Source organism: Lactuca virosa, chromosome 2 (assembly GCF_052849685.1).
Source record: "Lactuca virosa cultivar CGN04683 chromosome 2, Lactuca_virosa_CGN04683_v6, whole genome shotgun sequence".
NCBI lineage: Eukaryota > Viridiplantae > Streptophyta > Magnoliopsida > Asterales > Asteraceae > Lactuca > Lactuca virosa.
In genome coordinates, this window is record NC_136427.1 from 240703045 (window position 1) to 240719313 (window position 16269).

At 34.7% G+C, this 16269-nt stretch overlaps 1 protein-coding gene across 1 annotated transcript; it reads left to right on the plus strand.

The window, feature by feature from the left end:
* The first annotated feature begins 11665 nt into the window (after positions 1–11665).
* LOC145160604 (uncharacterized protein At3g27210-like) lies at positions 11666–13216 on the plus strand. The gene is made up of 3 exons (XM_079079875.1): positions 11666–12008; positions 12428–12508; positions 12753–13216. Exons 1-3 carry the CDS (start codon positions 11810–11812, stop codon positions 13079–13081), a joined length of 609 nt encoding a protein of 202 aa, XP_078936001.1. The 5' UTR covers positions 11666–11809; the 3' UTR covers positions 13082–13216.
* The last annotated feature ends 3053 nt before the right edge of the window (positions 13217–16269 follow it).

Here is a 16269-nt window from a genome sequence, read left to right on the forward strand (position 1 = left end):
TATAAATCTACTTATACTATTTCAAGTATGGAAAACACTTATGCATTCAGTCTTTGGAACCTTTTCAAACTATCCCACATATATGGATAATATTGGATTTTCTAGGAACAAACTCGGTTATTTTACACCAAAAAGGATTTCATTCTTAAACAAAAATGCTTATGAACTCACCAACTTAAATGTTGACACTTTTTCAAAACTACTTGTATTTCTCAGGGATTCAGTAATACAGGTAAATCATCAGCTTTTGGAGAAGGGACGCTAAGACGTCAGTCTAAAAACTTATTAACTCATCATATTGTAATTTACTTTGAGACATGTATTGTATTCAACAATGTAAATTTTAATTTATATTTATGATGGTTGTGTTTACTTTCTTTACAAATATTCAACTGTTATGATACTACGTGAAGTCATCCACCCCCGAATGTTTCCGCCATTCTGGTTTGGGGGTGTGACAGCTCGCTAATGCTTACGTGAAGGAAGTGGTAAGACTTCACGATGTTCCTCTAACGATTGTATCGGATCGTGATAGTCGTTTCACATCAAGGTTTTGGAGAAGTCTACAAGAGGAATTGGGTACGAAGTTGTGTTTGAGTACAGCTTACCATCCGCAGACTGATAGTCAAAGCGAAAGAACGATTCAAACACTGGAAGATATGCTGAGAGCATGTACCCTGGAGTTCCAAGGTAACTGGGATGAACACTTACCTCTGGTAGAATTTTCCTACAATAACAGTTTCCACTCGAGCATCAAGATGGCACCCTATCAAGCTTTGTACGGACAGAAGTGTCGTACGCCATCTTGTTGGCTTGAGGCCGGAGAGAAGAAGTTTATGGGCCTCGAGATAGTCCATGAGACTGCTGAGAAGCTGAAGGTGATCAGGGAAAGGATGTTAGCAGCTCAGGATCGTCAGAAGAGCTATGCTAATAAGAAGAGACGACCGATGACCTTCGAAGTTGGGGATTCGGTTTTGCTTAAAGTCTCACTGTGGAAGGGACTTATAAGATTCGGTAAACGAGGAAAGCTAAGTCCAAGGTTTATTGGACCGTTTAAAGTTCTTCAGAAGATTGGGAACCAAGCTTACAAGCTCGAATTGCCCGAAGAACTAGATGGTATTCATAACACCTTCCATGTGTGTTATTTGAGGAAGTTCACGGGAGAAGTTCCCGACATAATTCCGATCTCAGAGTTAAGAATGGATGAAAACAAGAGGCTGATCGAAGAGCCCGAGGCAATTGTTGACCGTAAGACTAAAAAGTTACGACGCAAGATGGTCGACCTAGTGCTAGTTCGATGGAAACATTTGAATGGACCGAATCTCACTTGGGAAACAGAGAGTGACATGATGAGTCGCTATCCACATCTGTTTGCTGACGCATGATTCCGGGACGGAATCATCCTAAGGGGGAGAGAATTGTAACGTCCGTGTTTCGGGGCAAAGCATTGTTAGATGATGTAATAGTCTAGGTCAACTATTGTAACTCTTTTTGAAGTAATCAAGATGAATTATTTGAGTATTATGTGAATTATGTGCATTTATGTGCTTATTACTTATTTATAAATGTATAATAAATAAAGGATAAAAAATAAACGTCAAAATTAAAGTGTGATATAAGCCCAATATCTTTACATAAAGTTGTAGTGGTCGAAACAAGGATTCCGGGGATATAAAGAACGCCGAAATCCGAGTTATAACGAAGAAGTTATGACCCGTCGAAGTTTCGCGACGGAACCGGCACGACACCGGGAAGCATAAATAGTGAATTTACGATAGAAGACTTTTTGTCCTTAGTAATCTAAACGAAAGTCGTAGAATATGTTAAACCGAGAACATCCATAAAAAGAACGCCCAAATCTGACTTCGTATGAGGAAGTTATGAATTTTCTAAGATTTGGCTTAGCAGTGCACTGCCCAAAACTCGAATTTTAGTTCGAGCGGTTTTTGGCCTACGCGACCTAAATCAGATTTGAAGATCTCATTCATAGGTACTCAAAGGTAAAAAGACAGACGGAAACGGAGTCTGTATGAAGGAGTTACGAATTTTTCGCGGTCATTTAACAGTCTAATCTCCTCCTACTGTTAAATTTAAGATCGGTCAAGAATTGGCCGACGGAGTCATGAAAAGAGTTGTAGATCTTGTTTTTACCTACGCGTGGATATAAAAAACGTCAAAAACAGAGCTCGTATGCGAAAGTTACGGGGTTTAGTAGTCGGCAGGGTACTGCTGCAAAAGGGGTGACGTGGCGCAATGTGAGCCACACACGTTTTGCCAGCAGAATGGTGACATTTGGCACTGAACTTGATGAGTTGGAGGCCAACTCGACGAGTTTTGGTGATTTCCAGCCTATAAATAGAGTGACGGGGCACCCTCATTTCTCACACCTTCCAACTTCTCTTTCTCTCTCTAGTTTCTCTCTCTAAGCCCCACCCCCACCCCCCTAAAGTCTAGGTAAACCCCCTAGCACCCGAAGGAAGCCCCGAGGCTCCCGAAGCCCTGAGAAAAGAGCCTTTCGGCTCGGAAACGCTGCTCCAGCGAAGCCCGGTTTTGAGAAAAACCCGTTGTAAGTGAGCTACGCCTAACCTATCTTTAGTATAGCTTATGTTTTAATATAGTAATGTTATTAGGACCTTATAATAAGTACTTGGGCTATCATTATGGGTTATATAAGTATCGTTTAACGCTTATATAGTAGTAATAATAGCTAGAGTATTAATTAGTCTCGGTGAATATTAGACTAAACTCTAGTGGTAATGATACTAGGTTTTGTCCGAGGAAAATTGTGTTAAGAGTAACGAAGTGTTGTCCGAGTACCGAGTCACCACCTTCTCAAGTGAGTGCATAGTCACTTTCATCTTACACATAGATATGAAGTATTTAATATAAATTACGTGTTATGTGTGCATATTGTCTGAATACTTGTTGTCTATGCTGATGAAAGATTTTTATACATGTTTTAAATGATTTAAACTATATATGTATTTTATATCTACAAAATGTATTGGGTAAAACATGGGTAGATGTAATAGTTGATGTGTGACAAATAAAATAATGAGAGGCCTCGTTATAGATGTTATTGATGATCCAGTCATCTAGCGGAGTATAGATGATGACCACGGACTATTCTAGACAGTCCAGTGGAACGCTAGCAGGCTCGCAACCTGTAGGTGTTTATTTGAACTGTGTGCTCACCAGCAATACTCCATCCCCCACATGGTTGCCTTACTTGACATGAATTTTTGAGGAACCCCCGAAGCATGTGTTGTTACCCCGATGAAAGTCCTTAGACTAGGTCCCTTGTGTTAGATGTTTTAGGGACGTAAAGTGAGGATAACGGGAAGGGGTAATCGGGTTTGAAATGTTTGATAAAGTTAATAAACTTATTTATTGTGGGTTGAAAACCCTATGTGCTCACCAGGCTCCCAAACCTGACCCACTCAGTTTCTTGTATTACAGGTAGTGGCGCATGAGCATAGATGTTTGGATGAGAGATAAGGGATTATAGGCCTGTAAATACGAAATAATGTAGTAAGGCTTATGTTGTACTCTTTATGCTTTTGATCTATATCGTGTTGGATTAATGTCTAAGTCCATAACTATAATTGGTAAAACTTGACCCGACCCGGCATGGTCCATTTGGGTTGCATGGCATCGGGACAATTGGATAGACAAGATGAGGAAAAAGGATACTAGTGATTTATATTAATATATTATAAGTTCTAATATATTAATATATAATCATATTATTTAATTAGTATTGATCAAGAATTAATTTATAATTAATTAAGTGATCAAAAGGAACTAATTAAATATGGACTCTAAGATATATGTGTGTGATGGGCCAAGTTCATTTAGGTTGGGCTAAGCTTTCATGGATAGTCCATGGAGTGTTTAATCCATGGATCATATGAAATGAAAGGTCATGGGTATTAGGGTTTAACCCTAATCTCCACACTATATAAAGATATCCTTGGTTGGTGAAATGGGCACTAGTGTGTGTACACAAAAAGGGCAAGGCCGATTTCACTAGAGAGAACCAAAGTATCCTTATTCTCAAGGTTATTCCAAGTGTTCATGGTGTTGTGTGAACCATTTGAGGTGTCACACTTGGGGCACTAGGCACTCAAGCTTCATGAAGACAAGTTACATCAAAAAAAGGTATGTATTCTATCTATTTTATTACCCAAGTATATGATATTTGTATGCTAGTATAGGGTAATATCTTGGAAACTTCATATTTGCATGTATAATAGAGAAAACATAGATCCAAGGTATTTAGGGTTGTATGTGCACCATAGGATGTTGTAGTATACTAAAACCCAACATATCGAACATGACATCCCGAGTCTTTTAATGAAATACATTTCTATGGAAATGCTTTGATAAATCTTTATCAAATTTTGTTTTGGGAACAAATTCTGCAACTCTTTTATTTAAATTATTACACTGATTTTTAAACAAAGCATAAACAAATCGGTCTTTTCTGGTCGTGAAAATGGGGATGTCACAATGGATTCCCTTGTTGTCTGCAGGAAGGGATCCTGGTTTTTCTAGTATCTTAGGTGGATCATGATCTGTCTAGATCTTTCGTTTCTTCTTCCTAGAATCTCTTTGAGATATCCTTTGCTTAGGAGATAGCTGATCTCCTTCCTGAGAGATATATAATTCTCTGTAACGTGGCCAAGATCTTCATGGTATGCACACCACTTAGACTTATCCTTCCAGTCGGTGGACTTTTCTCATTTCTTTGGCCACCTTGCTTTGTCGCCGAGATCCTGCATGGCATAGATTATACCTGAAACATCCACAGAAAAACATTAATCAGTGATCTTGGGAAAATCATCTTCCTCCCCTTCATCCTCAAGGGAATTAACCATGTGATGGCCGAGTTTGGAATAAGGTTTTGACTTGTAGGATATTTAGACCGAGGAGTCGGCCTTCCTATTGGGGTCATCGTATGAGTTAGGAGGGTTGATCCTCTTCTGGATCTCTTTTTCCTCTTATATCCTGATGAATCTTAACGCTCTACTCCTGACTTCGTCCATCCTTTTGCATGGGGTCATTACAAGGTATTCATAAAAAGGAGAGTCCTTCTTCAGACCCATTTTGAAAGCTTCTACGGCTGTCGCCATATTGTTATTGGGGATAGTTAAGGCTTCCCTGCCGAACCTATTTACAAAGTCCTTAAGGGATTCCTTACGATCCTGAATTACATGATAAAGATCACTAGTGATCTTTTCAAAAGTTCTGCTACAAGAACATTGATTGTTAAAAAGATTAACTAAATATGCAAATGAAGTAATAGAGTAAGGTGTGACATTAAGTATCCATTTTATGGTTAATCCTGTGAGGGTCGAACCAAAACCCTTGAACATGTAAGCTTCCTTCAAATGTGAGGGAATGAGGATGATCTCCATTCTTTCCCTATATTGTGCCACATGTTCTTTAGGATCCGTAGTCCCATCGTAAGGTTTCATGCTGGGAGTTTGAAAATGATTTGGGACTTTAGTATCAACTATTGTAGGAGTAAATCTCGAGATCCTGTGACTGGTGGGAGATGCTTCGGGTGTAGGCTGGACTATCTCCGATACACTTGAGATCATTTGCTTTAACTATTGGAGTTCTTTGGCCATAATTGGACTTATTCCTACATTAAGATCCATGGAGTTAGTATTTGTAGTGTTACTATTAAAGAAATTACTAGTATTTATGTTATTAGGAGTATAAAAGGCTTCATCAAGATCCTAAGTCATAGAATGTCACACCCCCAAACCTGAACAGCGGAAACGTTCGGGGGCGAAGGACGTCATATTCAGTATCATAACAATTGAATAGTAAAGAAAGTACACACCACCATAACATATATATTTGAAAAGTTTACATGATTGTAAGTGTTACATGTTTGAATATCAAATACAATATGGTGATCCAAAAATATGTTACTAACGCCAGCGCGTTAGTCTTCAAAAGTAGTTGCTACCTGGCTTAGCGATTTCCTGAGAATACAAGTTATTTCAAAGAAAAAATGTCAACATTTAAGTTGGTGAGTTCATAAGTATATGTTTGTATAAATGTATGCCATTCGAAAGTCTCGTGTTTGTTTTCCAGAAAATCCGATATTTTCTCATAAAAGGAGTTATGAATCTTTGTTTGTATAATATGAATGTATTGAACCAGGAAAAACCTATATTTTCCTAACAGTGAGGAGTAGTCTCAAATGTCCAAGACTATGATTTTGTAAGTAAATATGTCATTCTTAAAATAATGATGCATACTTTTATTAGTAAACAAAACTATAAGAAGTTTGTAATTTGGCGTAAAAATAATTGTAATATTACTTTTCCCGCAAAAACATAAATATCATAATAATTGTCTATCCTGTGAGTTTTCATAACCGTACTATGATGGATTTGCCTGCGGCGACGTTCTTCAGGCGTCGAAGCGATATGATATTTGTCACCCCGCGGACTGTAGCTAACAGTCAGGGCGCAGGATCATCAGTCCCTTATAGATCTATACACACGTATCACGTTCTCACAACAGAGACTCTGGTTATAAAACAGGGCTTTCTACTGGTACCTTGACAGGTATGGTGAAGACGATTGACTCACATATTCTCAATTAAGTCACGTATTTTGAAATAGATATGAATGATTTCTGAAATGATTACCCTTTCTACAGTGTTAACAAAGGCATAATGATTAGTTGTATTTTCTGTATAAACATGATGTTATAGTTGAAATAGTACCCTTAGTATGATGTAGTATGCATATATATAAATAAAACATATTTCTATTTATAAAACATATTGTATCTCATGAGGGTAAGGTTGCGATGTGTGATGTTTTATATGTTAACAACTTCATATAATAGTTATAACAATAGTAAGATAAGTATAGCAAAAGATTGATGTTTTTCACACGAGTTTAACCGTGTGTTTAATTGTATTCCCCCCCCCTTAAAAGCGTTTAAAAGCATTTAAAAGTATTTGAAAGTGTTTGAAATAGGGGTATGAACTCACTTGGTAGATTGAAGAAGGTGAGACAAAGATCGAGCAGAACTTCGACTGGAGAAAGCTGATTTCTCGGGATTCTCGGGAATCTCGGGAATCTCGGGAGCATAATACTTACTTCGAGACTTGGATGTGCAAACCGGGATGGCTTCGAGGGGTTAAACGCAGAGCATAAGCACGAGAAAGAGAGGAATTGAGCATTAAACCCGGAACCCCTTGGGTTCTATATATAGGCTGAGATTTGGGGTCTCACGTCGTGAGCATGGGCTTGCTCACGTCGTGGGTTTTGATCTTATCCTCTTCCAAGGACGCGACGTCTGCTACCAACTCTGGAACCCATCAATCACAGGCTCACGTCGTGAGCTTCTGGCTCACATCGTGAGCTGCCTGACAGCCTCGGATTTTGTGTCCCGAACTTGTAAAATCCGTAACTTTCGCGTACGAGCTCCGATTTCGACATTCTTTATATGCACGCGTAGGTGAGATTATGCTCTACAACTTTCGTTTAGACTCCGTCGGCTAATTTTGACTTTATTTTTAATATTATATTTTTAACAGGCCGGGACTGGAAAAGTCCGTTAAAAATCCATAACTTCTTCATCCGACGTCCGATTTTGTCTGTCTTTTTACCGATGCACTACTATTGTTGAGATCTTCGATTCTCGTTAAGGTTGCGTTGGCTAAAAGTCGCTCGATCTCTATTTCGAGTTTTTAGCTGTCTACTGCTATGTCTGAAACTTCGAAAAATCATAACTTCCTCATACGAAGTCAGATTTGGGCGTTCTTTTTATGTACGGTTACGGTTTTGGGATATCTACGACTTTCATTTAGATACCCAAGGTTAAAAAGCATTTTATTGGAAATTTCGCGTTTTCTGCTTAACAGTGTTTTACCGGCATTGTCGCGGATCTTCGATTGGTCATAACTTCTTCGTTATAACTCAGATTTTAGTGTTCTTTATATTTTTAGAAACCTTGTTACGATATCTACCACTTAGTATACTCAAACTGAGCTTGTTGAACATTTCATTTTTGACGCTACTTTTCTTTTTACACAAAAAGATTACAGTATTTGACTTTTAGTCATTACATTGTCTTGAAATAACGGGTTGTTACACAGAAGTTTGGATGTTTGGGATTATTCTCCCTGTTGGGGTCGCAACGGATGTTGGAACCGTCATTTTCGGGCGTTTCTATAGGGATCATGGATTGTCGAAATTCAGGATCCTTGGTTGCAGGATTGAAGGTGTTGCCTCTTGAGGTTTGCGGATCTCTGCCCTTATCATATCCACTTCCTTGAGTAGTGTTCTGTTGTCTTCCTGTTGCTGAGCCAACAGTTATGTTAACGTCTTCATCATGGAGAAGATTTCATTATTGGAGACCTCGGCAGGAGGATCTTGGGATCCCAGGGATCCTGGAGCAACCAGATGAGTATTCTTCTTTGGCACATTGAAAGTTTTCCTCTGGCCAGGTAACCCGCTTGGAGGAGGTGGAAATTTTTTTGGAGGAACAGGGGGACAGAGGATGAGGAAAGGATTGGTTGTGTAGACATGATTTTCGGGGATTACGAACACCACAACCCCACGGTGGGCGTCAAATGGTTTTAGTCGAAAATTAATCAATTAAAAATCAACCAAATTTTATGAAAGGATGTGATGTTGTAATCGAATCCAGTGAGCAAATTAAGAGTAAGTGACACAAATGGTTACAAGGAAAACCCTTGATCCTTACTAGGATCTCCAAGACAAAACCTTGGGAGGTGATATTGATCACCTTCCTTGTTAATTTGTATTAATTGAAAGATGAGTTACATATGAAATGATGAATGTACGAGTACAATTGTTGTAGTAAGTCTAGGTGTGTGTTGTGTGCAAAATACATGTGTATTTATACTCTAGTCTAAGTAACAATAAGTCCGATATTCACGAGATCCTCTTGAATAAAAATGAATACGTTGGTTTGACTTGGTATTCTCGAGTCTTTTTCCTGGTTGAAGTGCTTCTTCGTAAAGATTGAGTCTTATGTTGACTAATTATGTACATGTGAGACAAAGACTAGAAATATATATGTTAGAAGTATTAAGAAATAATAATATTAATTGTCAGGATCCTGAGATAGGTTCGTGATCCTAAAAGATCTTGAAGATCTGGGATCCTTAATAGGGTTGAGAATCTGGGCCTTAATAATGATTACTTTGTATTATGAATAAAATTTCGAAACCCTCTGAAAAAAAATCAAATATAATCGTTACTATTTTAATCTACTACGGAGAATACTTGATCAGGAGTAAAGTATACTTATTGTAAGTTTCGTCTACATAGTGATAAGCTTGAAGTAGGTTGCATCATCTTACATAGTGTAATTCCTCTTCTTTGCAAGAAAATGATCAATTGAAGCTATAGTATGAGAAAGAGGTTTCTTGGAAGATGGCTTCTATAGTACCGTAGAGGTGGTTTATGAAATACATAGTCATAATTATTCTCTTTATGACGGTAAGACGTTTCAATAGGAGACTTGGGACATGAAATGGCTAAAATGCCCCTCATGTGAGGGCACATGAAGAGCATTAGCGGAGCCATCTAGAGGGAGGAAGTGAATGTGTTATGCAAACCTATAATAGGGACATTTTTTTAAAAATCCAAAAGATTATGACTAAAAACGCAAAATCATGCCAACCACATGGATCATATCTGCAATTTAGTCTAACCCGATACTTTGGTTATCATTTATGACTCCAACTACTGTTTGTTACAAATATTTATGGAGATTATTAATCAGCTGTCAATAATATTATTGAAATATTATAAAATCAGCTGTTATAGTGATAATTGGTTATTACTTATGATCCAAACTATTATTTGTTATTATTTAACGGTATTCATAAAAACGGAAACATTATTGGACTTTATAATATTATTGAAATATTAATGACAGAAATATTACTGGACTTTATACTATTATTGAAATATGAATGGGTTTTATAATATATTATGTTTTAAAATTAATTAATAATTTAAAATAAACACTTTTGAAACGGTAGAAATTTGTTTGTATAATACAATTCATAGAACGTGAATGTAGCTTACACTTGCACTTCTAACCAATATATTTGCTTGATACATCTTTTTGTTTGATTAAAATAAAATTAGATATAAATATATAATATTTAATGTTAACAAAAATAAAAAAGTAAATTAAGTTAAATATATTTATATTATTGTAAATAATAATAATAATAATAATAATAATAGGTTTGAAAGTTAAATAATAATAAAATAATGGTAATAATAAGAATAAAATAAACAACATTAATAATTGTGTTTCATATGTATCGATGGCCCTCGAGATGATGTTGGGGTTATACTTAAGAGTGAGAGAATGTGCAGTAAGATCATTTAAAAACAAACAAATTTACATAGATAATTATTTAACACTTTAAAATTAAACATTACCATTTCGAAAGGCATATTCACAAAAATATCTGAAACTTTGAAGTTTAAAATATTACATTTTTTTTATCAAATGATCACTATGTATGAAATTCAGATATTACATATTTACTTCATATTAAATTTATGTCACTAAAATATATTTTACGACAAAAACAAATTTCAGATTTCAAGAAAAAAAATATATTCTGATTTTGAAAAACATGAAATCTTATAAAAATATCCAAAGTTTCGTAAAATTTTCTTTAATTGAAATCTTATAAAAATATCCAAAGTTTCGTAAAATTTTCTTTAATTGAAATCTTATAAAAAAAAATCGTATAATTTTCTTAACTTTTAATCAATTTTCTAAATAACATTCGGCGGGACTTGACGGCAATGTTACGCTTCAAGTTTTTTCGAGCCGTGGTAAACTATGTCGTTTGTACGGCGTGACTTAATACGTTAATTTTGTATATCATTAATAATTATATATATATATATATATATATATATATATATATATATATATATATATATATATATATATTCTACTATTATTCATTTTTATATACATATATATCAATTAAGACGACATTTTATTAAAATTTGACGGCAAGTAAAAGCTTGGGAACCATAACATGTCATGACGAACTTTTTAGAACCTTGCTTTTAGTTGAAAAATAATGATACTGTATATTTTAAAATGGCCTCAATATAGAATTTTTGAATAATATATGATACAAATTTAAAGAAAATACATACTAGATATCAATGAAATCCTGAAAAACCATGATAATTGTGATTATTATAAATATTAAAAAATTAAGTTATTTCTTTACATATCTCAAAATTATATGGTCGTTTTTATAAATACCTTTTAGTATTGAATCTATCAATTTGTCTGTTAGAAATGTCTTAACATAATTATAACTTGTAGTCTACAAACTTTCTTGTTTTATTTGAAAATATCTTAGATATCTAAATTTCGTTTTAAAAGTCTAAAATGTTTATATCAAATCTTGCATTATTTTTCGAATTAGAATTCCAATCTCCTTCTATCCTTTTTTGGACTATTTGCTTCGCAACAAAAGCCGACAAAATAGATAAACTTTTCAAACTGATACTGCGAAATCGGGCCAATGACAGTACCAAACACTTTCCAATCAATCAATTAACAGGCCCCTCAATCCTTCAATAATTATCCCCTTTTTGCTTTAGATTCGCCATAGCCCAAATCCCAATTGACGCCATCCACTTCCCACTCTTTTACCGTCACAGATGACAATATCAAAAGCTGAGTAGGTAGGTGATAGTTGGTTAGAAGAAACAATCTGTAAATCGTTGCATTTCAAGTCATAGAAGTAATGGGTGCTTGCGTTTCATCACTACACAAACCTTCTGCAATGAAGGTACACTTATCATTTGGGTGTAATCGTAAACCAGACAAACGCCTCGTGATCCCTCCTTCCCCTGTTAAAGAAAGTCCTCAGATAATCAATGGCAATGTTGCTGTTAAACCTCAGTGGCCTCCTCTTCATTCCACCGCTAAGCCTCGCGATTTTGGTATCGATTTTGTTCCTATAGTCTAGATTATTACAATTTTATTATTATTTTTAGGGTTCCCATTTTGTTTACTTTTAATTAATCTAGTTCTAAAATTAATTGTGGGTCGTTAATTTTCGTTTAATTCGTAGCTTCAAACTTTTAACTAGTGGGTTTTCTGGTTTTGGTTGCCCGGTGTTGAATTGTTGATTTCATTGGTCATTTCTATGGCTTCTTCGTTTGATTACCTTCTGACTTTGTGTTGATTTGTTTTATCATATCTGAATTCTTACATGATTTTATCCGATTTAAAATTTGTTTAACTTGATGATTATTAGGCATCGTTTCGTGTTTTCAACAATGGTAGAAAAGGTTTGTTCTCGACTGTTCAAAAGACCCTTTGCTCGGCTTTTTGATATGTGTTCTGTTTCACGTTGCAGGTAGTAAAGAGGAGACGTTTTATGATTCGCAACCGTGGTTGGAATCCGACTGCGAAGATGATTTTATGAGTGTCAATGGAGGTAAAATATCTGTTGCCATATAGCTGTGATTTAGGATTTTAGGCCAAAATGACACCTCTGTTAACACGACAAGACAAAACAAGTTGTATTGTGTTTGTGTTGTGTCAGTAACCGTGTTGACGAGACAAGATAAAACAAGTTGTCAAAATAGACTTAGAAAGTTTGATCAATCCAGTTTCATCTATGTAACAAACCTAATGTTACGATTTCAATTTGGTGGTTTACGGAGTTGCTATTTTGACAGAATTTACACCATCAAGAGGCAATACTCCGGTGCACCATAACTTCACCGCCCGAGCACCGCCAATGAAGGGCGGAGCACCTTCCATTGGTGACCATGAATCTTGTATTACCCCAAAGAAGAAAAAGAGACTTTCTGAGCTTTTCGAAGAAGGCTTAATAGAGAAGCATGAAGTTGATGAGAAAGAAGGCAATGAAAAGATGGCGGCAGTAAATGGTGGAGGGTTAAAGGCCAAGAGAGAGAGGTGGGTGGAGGCTGTGCAGGTGAACAGCTGCTTACCTGGCTTGCTTTCCAGTTGTAGGCCCGTAACTACTACTACTGCTACTCAATAAGCACAAGTAAGAAGAAAATGAGCCCTTCACTCCTGTGACTCCAATTTCGTTGAATGTATAGTTATGAAAAAGGCGTGTACCAGACTGTGATACACGCATTTTATAAATTTTCTCAATATAAATATGCTTATGTGAGTGGTATGGTACAGATGAATTATGTTGACCATCAAGTCTGAAATGGGATGTTTTGGGATCTAGGAAACAAAAAACTTGGATTTTATTTTATTTACATCAAACACTTTCAAAAAATTCCTTTTCGCCCCTTAAATTTTAAATCTTTACTATCGTTGTTTTTTCAACCAAATGGCATATTTTTATACCTTTGTATCGGAATATACTTTACTTTTGGCATTATGTATTTTCTTTCTTTATTTTTCTTAGATTTTAGTAAATAAGTTTGGGATTTTTTTTTTTTTTTGAAATTTTGGAATACAAAATATTTACTATCACCGGTTTTTCAAGTAAATGACATCATTTTAAGCCATAGTATCGTAATCTTACTTTGTTTTGGGTTTGTATTTTGAATTTTTTTGTTAGATTTCATTAAAAAACATGTTCTTGAAATTTCGGATTTGTTTATTTGGATTTTGGACATGTTATTGAAATTTTCGAATACTTTGTCCTCAAGGTTTAGTTCGAAATCCAAAATTTACTTTTTTTTAAGAAATGTATTTTTGATGTAAAAGACCCTTTGGACTTGTCAAATCCCCTAATCTAATAAATAAGTACCAAATTGCCACGTGGCAATTTCTCAGCATCCCCCAAGTTATTTTTCCCGCTCAGAAATGTCTAAGTGATATTCCGAAATTGCCCTTTTGGTCATTTCAAACTCACAGTGCAGGAAAATCAGGAATCGTGATCTTCCAAAAAAAATTCAAACTCATTTAAAATCCCATTAAAATGGAAACTTGATTCGTCCACCCGGCCAATTCATCAATGGATATTAAATCTGTAATCAATTCTGAATCCCTAAATTTTAGTTGCCAAATTTGATGCAATTTTGGTTTTCATATAATTATCTTCAATCTTCAATCTTCAATAAAATAATTATCTTCAATTTATTTATATCATATCCCTGAAAACAAGATAAAATTTTGAATTAATTTCTATTATACCAAATATATCTCTAATACAAAAGGAAACTAAAAATCTATACAAAACTGAAATGCACCAAATTCAAAATTTTCGAAATTTAAATCCCAAATAATCTGGTCGTAGATTAAATGCATATGCATATATTAATCATCCACGATCCACGATTATGCTGCTCAGTTTTGTTTGCAAACGTATTCTGCTTCAAACCTTCTTTAATGGCCGAAGTTCTGATTTATCATAACAAAGGGTGTGTTCTTTTATTTGCTTGACTTTGCCTCACTTTCATAATACCATGATACTTTGAATTCATAATATTTTAACAAATGAAATTACTTTTCTTTCTATTGCAACACTTTAATTTTGTTTTTTTTTCATAATGTTTCTTTTGTTTTCTTCTATTTCGTAGATATACTGTCAAAATAAAAAATAATTTTCAGAAAATGTATTTTATTATTAGTAATTTTCAGAAAATGTATCCAGTTTTAATGATATCTTCCTCAGTTCTTTTCTTCAACTCAAGAATGTTATATAAACTGCAGCAACCAGAACGATTCTAATACCTTTCATTTTCTCTCTCTGCATTCCTTTTCTCCTCCAACAATTCATAATACAAGGTACAAATCTTTATTACGAAATTTAAACATCTTCTACTACAACTCCATTGCTTTTCCTGTTTCATAACAGTTCAAAGTTATCAACAGACTGTTTTTGTTTTTTGTATACCAAAAAAAAATCATTTTCTGTTTTCATTTTTTGTATATATCACCTGCTTTCGTTATCTAACAAGTAACAACTAAATGATTTAAATACAAAATAGTTTGTTTGTGTCCATTTCTCATGGTTCAATATATAACCATTCGATGAAGGGTAAAATTGGAACAAACTCCATTTGTTGCAATCAGAGTCAAATACATAATTGGACCAAAAAAAGGGGGAAGTAATACTTAAATACCCATATGAATGTTTTCATTTTTTTTTTTGCTTTATTTTTTTTAATAACATCCTACTTTAACAATTTTTTCAAGCATAATTATCAGTGTTAAATTGCATGTAAGGTTGCATTTGCATTTTCATAATTTCTTGATTCTATGATAGTTCTTCAAAATATATCCATAATATCATTATACTTTAAAAAATGATCATTTATGTCATGTTTTATTTGACTAAAATCTGCCACATGGACCATTTACGTAAAATTTTCTTTAAGGATTTTTTTCATGATTTTCATGACACATAGCATGCATCTTTTCTATTACTTATGTTTCAAACTGTTATACTTTCAAAATATATCCATAATACCATTATACTTTCAAAAAGGACCATTTATATCATATGTGAAATTTGTTTCTTCATGTATTTTCTAATGTATTTCAAACAAATGATTATTGATTTGTTTCAATCCACCAATTTGCTATGAACTCTTCACACATGTTCAAAAGCACACTAATATCTACGCTTCCTATCAAATGTGACTTGCCAATTGTTATGGTGAAATTTGTTTAACCATTCACATGCGTGCATATTCTATTTTCTAAGTTCCACCATAACATATTCAAAATATGGGACAGTGCATGTTGTTGCACAATAACACAAGTTTTGGTAAGTTGACCCTTCCATGTAAGCTTCATATTCTTATGTATGGTGCCTTAAGGAGTTATCTGTGCTCACCACAAGGGGACAAATCTCTATTGTTGGAATTACACCCTGTTACAAATAACACAATGTAATAATATTAAGTTACATATGTTAAATTAAGTGCAACTAAAACATGAAAGTGTGTTTGGTGCCTTTTGTCTGTCTATGACAAATATGAAATTAGGGTTTACCTGAAGATCGATATCATCATCCACACACTCTAAGAACCATGTCCATGAGTTTAGAGTCACACTTTCAAATAAGCTTACGATCATAAATAACAATTATGTTGTTGCAAGATTGTGTGAAGTGGTTCATGACAAATCTTAGTGATTTTTGGTCCTGAACTAAATGACAATAAAAAACAGTTGTGAGTAATAGAGATGCGTAAAATGATATGTCCTCATGTGAGTTGCACGTAAGGGAAGTTAATGGAAAACATAAGTTAATGTGAGGGA